The 17,327-nt window shown below is 41.7% G+C and overlaps 1 protein-coding gene across 5 annotated transcripts in view; it reads left to right on the top strand.

The window, feature by feature from the left end:
• Positions 1 to 3,427: 3,427 nt before the first annotated feature.
• The window catches only part of TTLL11 (tubulin tyrosine ligase like 11), a 53,390-nt gene continuing 39,490 nt past the window's right edge, over positions 3,428 to 17,327 (top strand). For 2 of the 5 annotated variants that reach the window (XR_012590011.1, XM_074608449.1), the window contains exons 1-3: positions 3,428 to 3,820; positions 10,656 to 10,752; positions 12,477 to 12,610. Coding sequence is in view for 3 of the 5 variants with exons in the window: in XM_074608449.1 (XP_074464550.1) it covers positions 3,464 to 3,820; positions 10,656 to 10,752; positions 12,477 to 12,610 (588 nt within the window). In the remaining 2 variants the exon portion in view is untranslated. Of the gene's footprint in view, positions 3,821 to 5,301; positions 5,323 to 8,390; positions 8,462 to 10,655; positions 10,753 to 12,476; positions 12,611 to 13,264; positions 13,296 to 17,327 lie in introns of those variants that run through there. The other 3 variants (XM_074608451.1, XM_074608450.1, XM_074608452.1) reach the window with 3 other exon arrangements.

Raw genomic sequence — 17,327 nt, forward strand, 5'->3', positions numbered from 1 at the left:
TTTAAGAAAAATGTTACTTATTAAACTCATAAGCTTGATGGGATGTGTTCACATGTCTGACTCATGATTTCTGTATACCACGAGTTGGCAGTACAGTTCACTTTCAAGATGAGTTGCTTATATCAGCACATTATCATGTGTGAAACTCAAGACTGTTCAGTTTACTGTCTGGGAAAGTGTAATTCTTAGAATTAGGTTTTCAGTGAGAATATTCCTGCAAATACATGCAGAGTTCCTGCTAGCACAGTTCAGGGCAACAGGCCCATCTCTGGAGTGATACTCCAGTATGTTACCTGTCAGTGGTCTGCATCTGTAAAACTGCTTTGTTACCAGACTCATCCTTGGATCTGACAGTTGGTTAGCTATGCACATTATGGGAAGGCATGTATTTCCACACACAAACATCAGGTTAACCATGTCATGGTGTAATAACCCAGTAAGTTACAATTTAGGGTAAATGAGAGTGAAGTTGTTGGCCTAAGAGATGAGTAAAATACTGTACAGTCAAACAGTGTCCTTCCCCATTCCCATAAAATTAGACTAGCACCTCTGTTATATTTGATATCCTGAATTTAACAAAAGTACAAGGACATTACATTAAGGGTTAGATCAGGGCTCGTACAAGGCCAAAATACTGTGAGGTTGGAACTGAAGTATCTCTTGAAGGTACGTGATATTGTGCCAATAACTGTACACGTATACCAACACTCCGCCAAATTCCCTCCTGTGTAGAAGAGCACGCTTTGTTCTGTCCTGCCTACAAATACCATTGCCACCGTGACACTGGAAGATGATTCAGAAAAAAAAAATCATTGATATTTTTCCCAGCACAGTCTAACAGATGTACAGTTCTCCTAGACAGAATACACATTCTTGTTCACTTGTTGTCACAAGATAGTAACAATTTGTTCTTATCAACAACTCCCTCTGAGCAAGGGTCTCAGGAAATAAATTTGTGTTTAAGAGCATACAGTAACTTTAAATTTCCTCTCTTCTCACAGGGGATAGATGATCTGAAGTTTCATATTTTTTGTCTCCTGCTGCTAGATCCAGCTTACAGTATTCAGCAAGATACACTCTCCTCCTGCATCTACCTTGCTACCTTATTACTGCTCAATCTATACTTTACTCCCCTACCTTGCAGTACCTGAATATTATGTGCAGTCTGACTTCATGCTGCACACTACAGACCGTGTCTATTTATCTCCACATGAAATGAAGGTTTTATCCATACAAGACATCGCAAAACAGGTATATGATATATTACAGACTCTTTGGTAGAGAAACAACTAGTACATTATTAGCCTGTAAGAAATATGGATATAGAATAATTAGATATAAAAACATGCCTGCTTTGCAATCATTTTGTTTGGTATTTCCCATGCTCCGAAGCCTCTTAATGCCTTGGCCCATCTTAACTATTTCCCTGGCTTTCCTTCAGCACTGCTGACATTGGTGAGGATAAATCTCTAATGTATGTTAAAAAATGTTCATCCGGGAGCCAGGCAGTAAAAGAAGAGACAGTCAGAGTCAGGTCACCGTTTTAAATCACACTCCACTTGGCAGTCACTAACATCTGCTGGTGGTTGGTGAGACAAGCAGGATGTGTCCTTCAATGATGGACACAGAAAAGACACCACCTGGACAGATCAGCCTTGCCAAAGTTACAGGCCCCTCTGAGCTCCCGCTGGCACAGGGAAATGCTCCCGAGTTTTTAATTAGGAATTGTCACAGCTATAAAAAATAATGCACATAATGTAATAGAAACCAAGAGCGAGCTACGTGACCTCAGCCTTCCTGGTCACTTCACACTGTAAGACACAACACTGTATTTAATTAATTAATTAGTTTCTTCGTTGCCTGCAAGAGTTAATGGTCAGAAGATACATGACGCACTGAAAAAATATGGGTACAGTTAGGATTGCAAGTGAAGCTCTAGTTTGCTGTTGACGTACAGTATATTGGTGATTAAACTTTCTTCTTTATAAACTACTGTTGACTCGTGGAAAAGGGTCCATGCATACAGAATCGCAGTTACTAGCACATTGTGTCTCATGTCTTGGTTTCTATAAAATACCAGGGAGTATGTGAGGTGACAATGAGATATTAATCCAGGCGTTCCTAAAACCTGACCTAGCAGGATGAAAGATACATTCAATATATCTTCCTGGTTGGAGGAGTTACACAGTCAGAAGCTTGGTCTCGACACAACCTTTTTATTTTGACTCGTGGATAACTGGAAGTCCTAACTTTCTACTGCACTTTAAATAATTTTGCTTTCATTTAAATGATTTCCTCTGACGTCCTGTTTCAGTCCTGCTCCATATCAGGAGCATGACCCTAGTGACAGCTCCTTCACACAGAATCCTGATTATTCCTGCCCTTTCCCAAACTCCCATCTAAACCCCAAGTCCCTCGCAGCCAGGCTGGATTTCCCGGGGCACAGCGCCACCGCCTGCCCGCTCTGCACTGCTGAATTCCCTAAATCTCAGGTTTTGTTACTCTTTGGAGAACGGCCGGTTCAGTCATATGTTCTCAATTTCATCACCTCTTAACTAATATTGCGAGGGATTTATCTAACTGCTGATAAGACAATTCATTATGTTATTGACATTGTAAAAAGCGGTTTTCATATTTTCTTGCTGTGTTTGACTCACTCGGGCAACGTTAAGTGTGTTTAAAATCCAGAGATTAGAGTGACTCTAGCAGCACGGCATTCAGCTGAAACTGTGCAACACCAAATAGTCCATGGAAACACCCACCTTGGGAGACGTTTCCAGCACCCCGGAGGGTTTAGGGCCGAGGGGCCCTTCAGTCACTGTGCCCCCACGCTCCCCTCAGAGCAAGGCCCAGCACCCCCCCTGCCAGCCACCTGCCTCAGCACTGCCTTTGCAGGCGGCTTTTGATTAACAATACAAGAAAACACGGAAACTAATCAAACCACACAATGGACAGCAAGCTGGTCGTTACTGGACAACGCTGAGGAAACTCCAGAGCTGAGCTGCAGTGCTGGTCCCCAAGCAGGGCTTTGTCTCAGAGTAGGGGCACTGGGCCCTCCTGTCTTAGGTGAAAATCATTCCACTGCATGGTAAGGAACTGATTTAATTTCTAAGCCACGCGGGCAGGGGTTTCAGTGGCCAAAGGCAACGGCTGCCAGATCCACACCCCCGGCCTGAGGCGGCAGCAGACTCCCCGCCCGGCGCCGCCCGCTTCCAAGATGGCGGCTCCGCCCCGCCCCGCGCCTTTCCGAAATGGCTTCCCCGGAAGAGGCCGGCTGCTCTGCCCGCTCCCAAAATGGCGGAGGCGGCCGCAGTACGTCACTGCCGGCGGGGGGCGGAGCGAGCGGGGTTCCCCCGCCTTACGGCGATTGGCCCCTCGCGCGCCCCGTCCGCCGCGCGGCTGTCATGGCAACGGGCGGGGAGCGGGGGTGGCGGCGGCGGCCGGGCCGAGGCAGCGCGGCGGGATGGAGCCGGCCGGGGCCCCGCCGCAGGGCTGCGCCCCGGCCCGGGAGGCGGAGGAGCCCCCGGGGTCCCCGGCCCTTCCCGCCGAAGAGCCGCAGGGCGGCCAGCCCGCCGGGCCGCCCCCGGGGGAAGCGGCGCTGCCCGCCGTGGCGGGCCGGGAGCGGGGCCGCCGCGGTGCCGTCCCGCAGGGCCCGGGCGGGCGGGCGGCGCGGGGCAGGGGGCGGCGGGCCGCGGGGCGGCGCGGAGGGGAGGAGGGCGGTCGCGCCGGCCGGCGGCCCCGCGTCACGGTGGACAGCTCCAAGGCCAAGACCTCGCTGGAGGCGCTGAAGATCAGCCTGAGGCAGCTGCGCTGGAGGGAGGTGAGCGCCCGCCCGGCCCTCAGAGGCTCCCGGGGCTCTGCCTTCCCCTTCCCCGCTTGCCCCCGGCTCCGGCAGGGCCCCGGCCCAGCGCTGCGTCCCGCTCCGGCCCTTTCCTCCGCTCCCCCCGCTGCTCTGCTGGCGGCCCGGGGGAAACCTCCCTCGTTGTCCAGGGGTCTGCCTCTGGCAGTGTTCCCCCCCGCCCCCCGCCCCCCCCCCCCGCCTCCCTGAGCCAGCACCGAAGCAGGCGCCTGTAGCCGGGGCTCATCCTAGCTGGTGTTATTGCGACCCTGGGGTTATTTCTAATTAGATGTCAAGTCTGGAGGCTGATCTGATTCTCGATCAAGGCTGCCATCACCAATTATGCAAGCCAAAATAGGGGTAATCGGATATTATGCTTCAAAGCTTAAACCGATCATTGGAAAGGGCAAGAAAGAAACCTACCCCTATGTAGAAATGTTTGGCACGTTGTGTTGAGTTGCGTTTCTTTCCTTTCACCCTTCCCTCATGGGACGGGTACGTGGCAAAAGGCTCACGACAGTCAACAAAAGGTATGGCCTGGCAGATCAGCGGTCTGATCCCGTGGCAAAGCCTCTGCATCGCAGATTATCTTGAAGGCACGTCAAAGAGCATTGTGTATGAATGAAATAATCTTAAATCACCTAATAAAGCATACATAACAGGCTTTTGCCTTCTAAATTATTGCATGTAGAGAAGGCATGGCTTCTTTTTTTTTTTTTTTTCCCCTACAGCTTGAGTGGTATATTTTCTCTGTGCTGTGTGAGGAGTTCAGGCTGTCAATGTTGAACTGAAGATGGGACAGTATGGGAGCTGGAACAAAACTGATGCTTTGGAACTCCTTATTTAAATCCTGAAGAGATTTCTAATATACATCTTATTATAGATGCTAAATTGTAAAGATTTTCTTTCCATGATAACTTTATAAATGGCTTTATAGAAGTTGAGGAGGCTTCTAGGAGCTTTTTGAGGAACTTCTGTAAGAAAAAGGGTACTTGTAATCCATTTGGAAGAGGGAAGTTGGAGCGGACATAAAGCGAAAGGATAAAACCTGAGGATGAACTGTTTCTTTGTGTGCAGCAGTGTGAGCTATGGCACCTGTTCCACTTTACAAAGCTGCCTTTGGGATGCAGCCTCACAAGATAATAATATTTCTGTGTACCTGGTGCTTTTTTTAACAAAATTTTTTGCAGACTTGGGGTAGACAGTGTATTCTGTGTTATTCCTAACCTCAGAGTTAAATGCTACAAATTTATTTTCTGGAGGACCGAGTGGCAGTAAATATTACCTGTGTTTATTCATAATGTCCCAAATACCTAATACCATGAAGACGTATATCCTCCTTGCCAGGAAGAGTATGGCTTTCTCATTCTCTGTCTTCATAATATTTTATTTCAATATTTTTGTTATTTAAATCCAGTGGGAGAATTTCAAAATTTCATTGCACAAACGCTCCAGTTCTCAACTCCTGCTTTTACAGCAAAATGGTAAGGAAACACCAGAGGTGTGAACTTAAAACCTGTTACGCTTACCTCTCTTACCCCTCAGGGCACCTGTGGAGTGTCTGTCAGCAGCCATGCTCCATGTTTTACTTGGTGACATACAGGGCAAGGGGGACTTCACACTTAATTTCTTCGTTCTTATGTCTAAGTTTTATGTTCAGAGAGCCCAGTGCCATTCCAGTGAGTGTTTCTGAATTACTGATTTAAGTTAGCCTCACAGATTATGTTGGTAATGAGCCATACTTACTAGTTAATTTTGTCTTTTCTGTTTTCTGAGCTTTTACTCTTTTGCATATCTTATCCCCTGGATTCTCCGTGCTTGGTATTCTGTCCTACAAATTGACTTGTTTCGCATGCTCTTGTTCCTCTCTCGAATATCTGCACTGCATTATCAGTGTTCTTCCTGCTCTGCATCCCACAACAGCAATTGCTTTTGGCCTTACTTCATCTTGCTTTGTTTACTGTCTCCCTCAATATCCTTTCTCTTCCATCCGTTAGTTCAGTCAATATTTTTCATTTAGTCTGCTGCTTCCCCTCCTGGCCACTTTGTACTCTTAATAAAGAAGAGACCAAATAGGGAATTTTCTGCTATTGGATCATACCACCTAGGTGGCTAGTAATTCATTCCTCCTAAGCAAGTCACTAATGGATTTCTGTAAAGTTTTCAGCTTACTATAATAAAGAGGTTAATATGTATGAATGTAACATTATCTTTTGTTAAGAAAGTATTTTCTCATATTAATGTATATGCGACAAATCAGTTTTCTCTCTCCTCCCTCCCTCCCTCCTTTACATTGTGGAAAACAAGAAGATGAAAGTCTTCTAGGACAAACTGTTGACTTCAAGCTAGCAGACTTCAGTAGACCCAGAAATCAGTAGGCAAGATCTTGTCTACATTTGAAGAGAAAAACAAACAACATTAAGAAGAGAAATACAAGGAAAACTCTTTTCTTGAACTTATTTATAATTTTGAAAGCTCTCCCTTTCAAATGTTTAGAAAAATAGCGTGAAAGTATTTGCTCAAACAACTATCACTGATGGTCACAGAGCCTTGGAAATAGTTTCACTGTTACAGCAGGACCAGCAGAGGGAACACAGATGTTTCTTGCAGGATCCATAAAAATAATGTAAAAAAAATAATAATCTTAGGAGTAGTGACAAAATACATATAAGGAGTAGTAACGAAATACATATACTTAAAATGTTTTAAGAGCTGGTATTCTACTGTGGTTCCTTGTATGCGCTTTTCAAGATGACTGCATCTTGGGCTTTGATTTAGTACATTTGATCCTTCTCCCTCACCGCTTCTTTTATGTTTTTTCTCATTGCTGCTTTTTTTTGGTTTCTTTTCTATGTTTGCTGCTGGATGTGTTGGCTTGAATATTTTGTTGGGCAGGAGACATTACAATAGGCTTTTTAAAGCAGGCTCCTTTTTATCGGTAACTTTTTCTATCCAATGGATAGCATTATTGTAGTGTCATATAGGCTTTTGTTTTGGTTTGTTTTTTGTTTTAAGAAGTTGTACGTTCTGAAATCCCCTTGCTGTAGTTACCCTGACTTGCCGCAAGAGTTTTGTTTCAGTAATAATTTATTACTGCAATATGCTCCCTCATAATTTGTAGAAATAAGGCATAATGCACTCTGTGATTACAGAGTTGTCCACATGGTAGTAGTTCGTTTTAGTAAATTAACATATGGTAAATGCCACTATATAATAATAACAATCTAAGCATGGCTAATACTGGTGAGCAGTTTATTCTATGGCACTGATACATGAGGAAGGGGTGAAAGAGTTTGAGAGAGCGCAATTTGACTATTGAGATTCTGTTATTGGAAGCAAAGACAGAAAAAAACCTCCCCCTCCCCCCCTTTTTTTTTTCCCAGCTGTGTGAATTTTGGGTAAATTAAATTATCAACCATGGTAGCCCTGCCGGGGGTAACACACAGGGGTAGACCTTTTAAAAAGCATTGCAGAATTTTAATGTGCGTGCCAGTGAAGCAATTACTCCCATCACTAGACTGGACTACCTGATTTAGTGTGTCAGATTCTTTAAATGAACATGATATGCCAAATGAAATAATGGGCACAAATTGAGCTTGCATCCTGAGTTTATTCATCACTTAATAAATTATTTCTTCAGCTAGCTTTCAATTACCAGGAAAATGGAAGAAGCAGATATCTCGGGCATCAAATATCCCAGCATTTGTCTTGCTGTTCAGTAGCTGCATGGAGGCGTAGAAAGAGTTTGAAATTTTATGCTAGGAAAAGCTGACTAGAAGACAAGAGTCATTTAACTTGTCATTAAACACGATGGAACAGACTGATGTGACCCGTGAGACAAATTAAATTATTGGCTTCCGATCAAAAGGTAGAAATGACCTGTCAGACCAATTTGCCTGTGATTGATTATTAACAGTGTCAAAGTTGTGGAAACAATTCTATTCTCTTTGTGGCTCCTGGGTTTGTTTTTTTGTGGTTTTTTTTTTTTTTTCTGTTGTTATGACAAATGCCCCCCAATTCTGAATAAAAAAGATTTTAAATAAATTCTTCTAAGAGTTAGTGAATTGACTGCAACCTGAAAGTTGTTTGCGGTGACTGATCCGGGGCCCAGACTCTGCACGAGGACAGCTCCAGTCACATCCATGACCTCTATCCTCCCGCAGCAGCGAGCACCCTGGCTCCTGGGTGTGAGCACCCTGGCTTTGGCACCGGTTAGTGCAGATCTGAGGCTGTTCCAGCTGACACCAGGTTCTCATAACACCTCTCTGTTACGGGAACAAGAGGACTGCCTCAGGCATCCACCTTTCTTTTTAGCTAGTGCCCTGCACCGGGAGCTGGGCAGGTGGCAGAAAGGCTTCTTTTACCAGAATAAGATTAATTTATATCTGCCTGGCACTGCCAGAGGGAGCCAAACAATCAAGCTTGTTTGTTCCTTTCCAAATACTACTCTTACTTAAAAGTATAGTGCGGGTGATAAAAAATCCGTCCCAGCTCATCCAGGACGTGAGTGTGATCCCCTTTTGGATAACTCCAAATAATCTTGATTTGCCAGGAGCAGGGAAGTGGCTGTGCTGTTGGAGTTGCTGATGCGGGGGTGCAGTGGTTCTGCTTTCCAGTCCAGAGGTGCTCGCTCTTCATCTGTTGTGAAATGATTTCTGTGCAGTGTTTGTAAAGTGCTTTGATATCCTCTGTAGATGAAAGGTGTTATATAAATGCAAATTTCATTCCTTTCATTTCAATTTCATTTAATAAATAAATAAATTGTTCAGGTTTTAGGGAAGGGTGCTCTGAGACCTAATACTGCATCTGGATTCTGGATATACCTGTGGAGAGAGGTTAAGGCCACTGATTGTCTTTCAGAGCCTAACAGAATTAATTTTCGCTTGTACAAAAACAGATTTTGCAGGCTGAATAATAATGAAATAAGTGAAGAATCCACCGGCTCTGTTAAACTGGATAATTCATCCCTATGAGTAAGGAAACAGAGAAAGGATGCATTGTCAATTAGCATTTTAGATTAATTTTTCAAGGCTATTGACTGAGGAAACTGAAATTCTAATTAAAGTAGCAAATAAAATAATTCGTTCAAAAGCCTTATGAGCTTCTTTTTCCATCAGGAAAAAAAATTCCAGTGCTTAAAGAAATGTTTTAAAGCAAGAACAAATACATTTGGAGTAAAGAACAAGTAGTTTCTGCAAAATACTCTGGTTCTTTCAGTAAGTAAATGGTCCCGAAGTCATTGGGTGATGAGGGTGGTAGATATTTTATACAAGTGTGAACATTCCTAAAAATGCCATGGGCAGAAATATAGCATATTTATTTGAAAAAGGTGTAACCTAATAATAGAAGAGGTTTCTGTGAACATATTCCATATGGTATTTAATTAACGGCATCTACATGGAGTTGCAGATGAAATGTTTTGGATTGATAAAAGGGACTGTGTCTATGAGAACAAGTGAGGAAAATTAGAGTACCTTTTTTACACAGAACTATTTATTATTATAACATGGATTACAAATGTTTGATTTTTAACAGTAATTTTTTTACTTTGGATTGTTGATCCTGCTAATTCATGGGGCTTTTGTTCTTACTGCTGGTAGCTTGCTTTTTTTTTAAACCACTTTACTGCTATTAGAAATTGTTGCTATTGGTAATTGGCAGCACTGTATCAGACCTCTTCAGACTCTTTAAAAAAGGTTGATCTTTTTGGTAATAGAAAACTGTACAGTCCTCCAATTTATGGTGAAGTCTTGTGTGAATGGGAAAAGAAGCTCTTAAATTGTTGAAATACTTAATATTGTTGAAATAATTGCCTTAGTCCTTAATGGTTGAAATATATATGCTCAATAAACAATTAATTAAATTATAAGCTTTTCTTTAAAATACAGGCTATTAGTACCAGAAAGGAATGAATATTGTATAAATTAATACATATAACTGAATAGATATAAATGAATAACATAATTATGTCACTTAAATATCTTGCTTTGAATATCCATTTTCCATTTATTGCAGCTTGGACACCACTGTAAATCAGCTTGCTCAGAAAGTGCATTGCAATTACAACTTCCTATTAATTTCCAACAATATTGCTAACTCCATGTATTCCCTGATATAAAGTCCTCGGGAGCAGCAGTGTCCCCTGCTCACGCTAGACTGGAGCATGGAGGTGCTGCACGGTCGGGGGGCCAGGAGAGGGATGTGGGTTACCAAGCTGCAGCAGTGGGGCATAAATATAGGGCCTGGGGCTTGGCGGCATTAAATGGTGATACTTTTAAGAATAGGAGTTGATTTAGTAACTGCCGGTAATGGCAATTCCTCCATGACCCCTGGTGCTTTTTTCCGTTGATGGTTGCTTATCGCCCCTTAAACTGGGGAGATAAAAAACCAAACAACCCCAAACATTGTCAGAGTTTGTTTACTTCCCAGCTGTAGCACTTGCTGTTGCTCTGCCTTTGTGTGCTGGAATTAATTGCTCTTAATGAAAATTTATACCCTGTAATAGTTTTTTAAATTACAAATGACTCATGCCTTAATTGTGGTTGATAACAAGCTCGGGGTTTCTCAGTACAGATCGTGCCTCTCAGTCATTTGTTTTTAGTTTCTGTAAACCTTTCTTGGTTTGTTAACATATTGAACTTTAGAGCCTTGAACTGATCAAAATATTCCTATTTTTGCAACCCAAATATAGGGCATGTTTTCTTTTGACAGTCAGGAGTCTGTTCTTGAATGGTTTTTGTTTCATGTGAGCGTTTAGAGAAGGAATGAATCGGTATTGCCAGATTGCTTCAAAACTTGTCTCCTGTCTCTTTTCCAGTTTCCTTTTGGCAGACGCTTGCCGTGCGATATCTATTGGCATGGGGTATCGTTTCATGATAATGATATATTCTCAGGTCAAGTCAACAAGTTTCCAGGTACCTTGCTTCTGTTTCTAGTTTAAACAAATGCTTTAAAAATATGATTATTTGAACTGTTTCTGTGTTTTACTGGTTTTTTATAATGTGAATTATCTGCCTAATCAGCTGATAGTATTTTTAGCATATTACTGGTTTGGGTAGGTGATTTCTGCTTAGGGGGTAACAATATCTGAATGGGTGTCTCAAACAATTTCTGAACTGAGACATGTTTTGGAGCAAAAGTGGTTTTGGTGAAAAGAGTAACTCATATGTATTAATTTAGGAAAATTAAGAGTGTTGGGCTATAACGTAAGGGAAATATGCAATTATTGTCTGTTATCTATCATTGATAACAGTGCTGTATCTTTGGATTTGGTTTTGATTCAAAGTGGAAAGAATCTGTTTTGTTTCGTACTGTGGCCTATCTCAGGGAGAAGCTTGAAGCAGAGTTCCTCAAATGGATTTTTTAATATTGAAGAGTTCATGTCAGTCCTCATCCTATGATGACTCTTCTACTTTTTTAAGCTCCCTTTTTTCTCATTTAATCCCTGTTGAAATCTCTTTAAATAAGAGCTAAGAGCTTAGATATTGACTTATCTAAGCCCTTTACTTCAGATTTATTGCCGCTATTAGTATGCGGTGAGAATAAGAACCCTTAGATATCGAACTTCGTGCTTTATTTACCCTGACTTTCTCCTGTCTGTGGGAAGTTCACATTCAGGTATCGGATGGTGTAGTTTTCTGGTGGTATAAATCTGTGTTAGATGAACATTGACCTCTCTATGTTCTGGCTTGTACATGGTGAGCAAGTGGCAGCCATGGTTGTTGGTCAAAACCATGGAGTCCTGCAGAACTAGACCTGTTTACCTTGATGTTGGGTTTTACTAAATTCTTTCTCTTGAAGAAGAGGTCTTGGTGCCTTTCTTAGTTGTGAGAGATTCAAAGAATCTGAATCAGACCTGGGCAAACGTGTGTGTTCCCTGTTACTTTCTGTCCTCCTTGTACCTTTGGAACCTCCTGGCCAAAATGAACCACGCTCAACAGAGGTTTGCAGTCACAGACTACTGAGTTCCTGTAGGTTTTGTGGAAATTTGCTGACCATGGAGGAATGAAGCCCACAGATGATGTTCTCACTGAGAAAGAAGCCGCAGCATGAACCTTATAAGCTGTAATATCTGAAAGCACATAAATGACACAAGAGTAACCTTTAATGCCCTGACCTCAGGAAAAGCTTCTACCAGAGCTCACGCGGATCTGGACGCAGCATGATCTGAGCACGAAATTCAAGGCTGTGGGAAAGCAGCTAAGTTTGTCTGCTCGTGAAATAACCTGTTCTTTCTGATGTGCTCACTTAAATGAATGCAAAGTAAACACAAAGTGTTTGATTATATTTAAATCACATTTTTACCTATTCCTGGAACCATAGCAGGCTGGGGCCATAATTTTGGATTATGGGAAGCCAGTAGTTACTATTGGACTGAAACTTTCCCTGTCTTATTCTGAGCTGCATTTTGGATAACTAATTTTTTTTCTAATACAGTACAGTAATACGTACAATATGAAATATAGCAGGGGAATGCTACAAATATTTTGTCAGATTTTAAATTTTAAAATATTTTAAGCTTATTGAAAGGAATGACTAGAGTGCCTACCAATAGGGTGATATAATAATTTACTTTTAGGATGTGTGGATTCAGTGTGGATTCTTCATTGCTTTTAGACATGACTGTTATTTTTCCCAGGCATGACGGAGATGGTACGTAAAATTACACTGAGTCGGGCAGTGCGAACAATGCAAGATCTATTTCCTCTTGAATATAACTTCTATCCTCGATCCTGGATTCTGCCAGAAGAATTTCCCCTCTTTGTGGATGAGGTAGATACGCTATTCTGAAAGTAAAAGTAAACTTGTTGGATGTTGTTGCCATGTCATTCTTTAGTTTTTCATACCTACCAGATTATTTAAAATCACACTTGCTTTCTGTGGATGACATCTTTTTCAATTTGCCTGAGATCAGACATAGTCTGGATGAACTGCTTCTGTTTGTTATGTTCTAAAATAAACTTTAAAACAACTATGCTTCTCTGCAATGCCAGAAGAGATGTCTGAAAATTAAACATGGTAGAACCATAAGCCCTTTCCCTGCATATTCTACTGAGTTTAAAAGGGCTGAGGAGGTTCCAGAACAGTAGTGTGTGGAGTGTGGTACTTCGCCAGGCTCATTGTCGCTGAAGTCTTTTTAGTCCATCCTGTTTGTGCCGTCCAAATCCTTCACAACAGCATTTCGTACTGTGCATTGTTAAATACACTCACATCTTCCTGAAGAATTGTTTGTTTCAATCTCTTGTCAGACTGTTGCTTTGTTTAAATATTCAGAATGTTATAAAGTACCATTATTTTTCAGCTTTTTTGGAAAAAAAAGTGATGCTGTGTGTTGGTGTTTGGTTTTGTTAGAAATATTTTTTAAAATATTGTATGTGTTTGTTTTAACCCTGTCTGACTCGCCCAGTGCATTTTTGTATTCTACAGTATCCTCTGCTTGGAAAAGTGAGAGAAAAAGGTATGGACTTTAATAGACTTCTATACTGTGTGTTACTTTTCAGGTAATTACCATATCCACAATCCAATTAAATCCGTGAGCATCTTTTAATATATACTCTTCAAATGTGCTGTGTCACTGCCACAGCACTGCTAGTAACAGTAAAAATGAATAAAATCCCAACAGTACTTCAGCCTTATTGCTTTAGATGTAGGACCAATTTGTAAAAGGAGTGTAAATTATCCAATCAATTTAGCTATGACAGGTAGATAAGTGCAAATAACTTGGAAGTAAACTTCCAAAATGGTGCACTGGGGTTCTAGTGATGACTCTGTTGGGAATGGTGCCTGTCTCAGTTACAAGGCTGTGATTAAGTGAGCAGCGTGGAGTGATGGGGTCTGTACATCCCGTTACACGCACAGACCCGCACGCTGGCAGCAGGTGGCACTGCAAATAAGTACTTGTCTCTGGTTGAATGGTTACTGGAGTGAAAACGATTCGGTTTTTGTTCCAAGAATAACAGATGTCCAGTAACACACTCCTAGGAGTTTCCTTTGCATATGTTCTTCCATCTGTGTTGGAGAAAAGCATAGTTTGTGTTATCAAACATTATATTTTATGTTGTAAGAGTTTATGTTCTATTTAATACAAGTTTGTAATGTAACCCCTCCAAAACAAGAAAAAATACGAAACAAAATTCCAAATCCACTGTGAACCATAAATGGTTGTGAACACTTTGCACTTGCAGCTTCGTGAGTTCCAGTAGGAGCTCTCCAGTCTTTTCTGTTGTTTGTTCATACGTGGTTTTGTTTGCTTTACAACCAAGGGACCCTAATGCTGCTGAAAATGTCAGCTCTAAGACTAAATTTTCAGCTTATTCACAAACGTACAGGTACGTGTGGTGTCTGCATGTTCAACATACCCCTGTAGGACACTGGCGTACACTTGAATATGTGAGTGTCACGTGTACATTTATCTGAGCAAAAGAGGATTTAGCCATCTCTGGTGCTTCTGGAAGCAAAGCTGTATTGTCGTGGCCTGCAGCTGCTAAGTATGTAGCTCTACATGAGTCGTGCTGAAACTTGTCTTGCTGCACCTTTGCTATTATTAGTATTCAAGTCCTTTAGGGCACAGTTAATTACCAAAGGTCACAAATTCTGTGTCAGTGGAAGTCTAGGTTAGACCTGAGAAGGTGGTTTGGTGCCATTTGTAGTATATGATTTTGTTGCAAAGGGCTGGACTGGGGAATTAACACCTGTGAGATTTTGCCTGTAATAGAAATTACTACTGAAAGAAGAAACTCCTTGAGAATTTCAGTCTCGCTGCCTCCTCCTGAAGCACCGCAGCATTTCAAAACAGTTTCTCTCTCAAATGTTCTTTCTGTGCCTTAGTTGTGTAGACGTGATTGTGAACTTTTATCACACATTTGCATCAATAACTAAATCAAATGCTGTCAGCTTTTCCCACTTTTCCCTAACCCTTAATCCAGGTAGAAAACACTGCAGCTAATCTAATATTAATTAGCCAGTAATCGATGGGAGACCTGCGCTCCTAGGTTTGTTGAGGATAAGCTTCTTATTGGGAAATGCCAACAAAATGGTAGTTCCCTTAGGGTCACTCAGATTAGATTGAAATGGTGATAGATATTTTTAACAAGGACTTAAAAGTTAATCTTACTAAGTAAATATGTATTTATCTATTTTCAATATTTTCTTATTTTTACCTTCTAAAATATTCTGTACTAATATGTCACCATGACAGAAGATGAGTTACACATAAGCAAACCTCTCAGGTGCTACAGTAATCGCCCCTTCGCTAACAGGGAAGAATCTGTTGGAATCTGTGTGATAAGAACTTAGTTCTAATAGGAAATTTCAATTTCTGAGAAGCAGCTGGCTTGAGATTCAAACCAGGGCCTTGATTGCTCTCATACTGCTTTCTTTGTGTTGTCTATGAGGATGATGAATAGGCCTGGTATGATTAATTTTTAATAAGAATCTAATTTGGACAGTCTAATTTCCAGCACAGCATATTTTTGATGGTTTAATCAGGTTTTCAGCTTTTGGATACCTCTTAGGCATAGACATGAATATTCTAGTCTTTGTGCTGTCAAATCTTATAGCCCATTATATGCATTTTTTTTCAGAACACTATATTAATTCAGCCTGAGTTTCCTCATGAAAGGCAAACCTGCAACTGGATCAGATTTTCATACCATTAGACATCGTACTCTCTTCTTGCTGTTGGCTCTAAACGGTTAACATGTTTTTAAAGATAATTTCCTTCTGTCAAGCTAGGTACACAGAAATATCTCATTTCATGTGAACTAATTTTCCTATGTGACTGACTGGTCAAGCTTCCTCATAATGAGAATTTGAAAGAATATATTTGAGGGGATTGTGGAGAATTTGAAGACAACTGTCAGGAATTTTCTTGTAGATCAAGAAACCATCTGCTTTCTTCCAAGACAGTCAAGTTGCTGAAAACTAGACTGACTCTGGATTACTGTTCCCCCTTCCCCGTCCATTCTATCTTCATCTGCCATGTCTATGTTTTGATGGACTAGAAAATGATGGAGAAAATTATTTCCTTTCCAGCTAAATGTAAGGAGTTAAGTAGGAGATCTATGAGAGCAATGATTGTTAAAATGCAGGACTTCGAGAGCAGGTTGTTCTTGCATCTTTAACAATAGTCCCCAGAAAGCATCATCTTTTTTGAAAAGGTGCTGCTGTAGCAGAGCAGAAGTAGCCCGACGCGTGAACAAGAGATGTGGGAATGGGAGGCAGATTGCCCTGTCTGGTTTCGTAGAGGTTCTTTATTACTTTCTGTGCTAGTAGATCGTGATTGGCACTTTGTACGTACAACTGGAGTCATAGTAGGGTGCGTTTAGTTGCAGAGGTTTAAGATTAACCCAGGATGCTGACTCTAACACCGGTGAACCAGAGAGACCCCACTAGAAGCAGGGTAATGTCATGTCAGGGGAAGATTATTCTTTAGTGTTAAAAAGACTAGGGCATAAATCCTGCTTTCCTTCTTTGCACGTCTAGGCCTGCTGATCTACTTGGACCTATTTATCCACACGCCATTTATGTAAGCCTGATCTCCATTGTGGCATTTTATCCCTCAAAGTGACCTATTTTGAGGAAGGATCTTTCATGGAGCTAGTGTGATGCTTGCCCATGAGAAAAATCCTGGTCTAAATAATTAATCTTGAATTTCTGCTGTAGTTAGTAGGAAGGCTTTTAGCAGTGTGGTTCTCAAGGAAATAAATGAGTGACTAGGATGGAGCCAGAAGTCCTTCAGGCCTTGGGAATGTCACTGCCAGCAGAGCTGTGTATCCCGTCTGGGTGAGCAGCCGAATGTACTCACGGCCGATTGCTGAGTGAACGGAGAGAACGGCAGCTGCAAGTCTGGTCCGTAAAACATGTGAATGCAAGAAAACAGTGGTCTGTACTGTGACGTCCCTCTGTTTTGAAGAAAAGCGATTTTAAGTGCTTTATTTTTCCAAATCCCATGAGTAGCTGCTAAAGGTGTTAGCCTGCATCCTGCATTTTCTGGAGCTGCGTTCTTTAATAGGGCTCCCTGTGCCAGTGCTGTTAGGAGTTTCGTGAGCTACAGTCCTTCTGCACCTATTCATTGAAACCTGGATTTTATAGTTGCGTTTTGATAAATTACAATTTGTGCGCTAATAATTTCTTTCCTCCAAAATATTTGTTAATGCAATGCTACTATATTTGCACCTGTAGGGACTTTACCCGCAGGGAACAGCAATAGAGCTGGGGGAGCTTCAGAGGCTTCTCGCTAGGGTCCTGTTGCTTTACCATGAACCTAAAGGGCTGCCCGAGAGGGTAATGCAGCAGTTCATTTTCCACTGGTTGCTCAGACCTTGACCTCCAAACCAGTTGCTTCTGAAGGCTGAGACATGTTAACTCACTGTCTTAAACATGCTCATATTCTTTCCTTGCTACAAGTTGTAAAACATGCCATGTTTTGCGAATAGTTTTTAAAATTCATCCAGGATAACTCCAAATCCTTCCTGACTTCCTTTCTTCC

This window comes from Larus michahellis, chromosome 15 (genome assembly GCF_964199755.1).
Source record: "Larus michahellis chromosome 15, bLarMic1.1, whole genome shotgun sequence".
NCBI classification, from domain to species: domain Eukaryota; kingdom Metazoa; phylum Chordata; class Aves; order Charadriiformes; family Laridae; genus Larus; species Larus michahellis.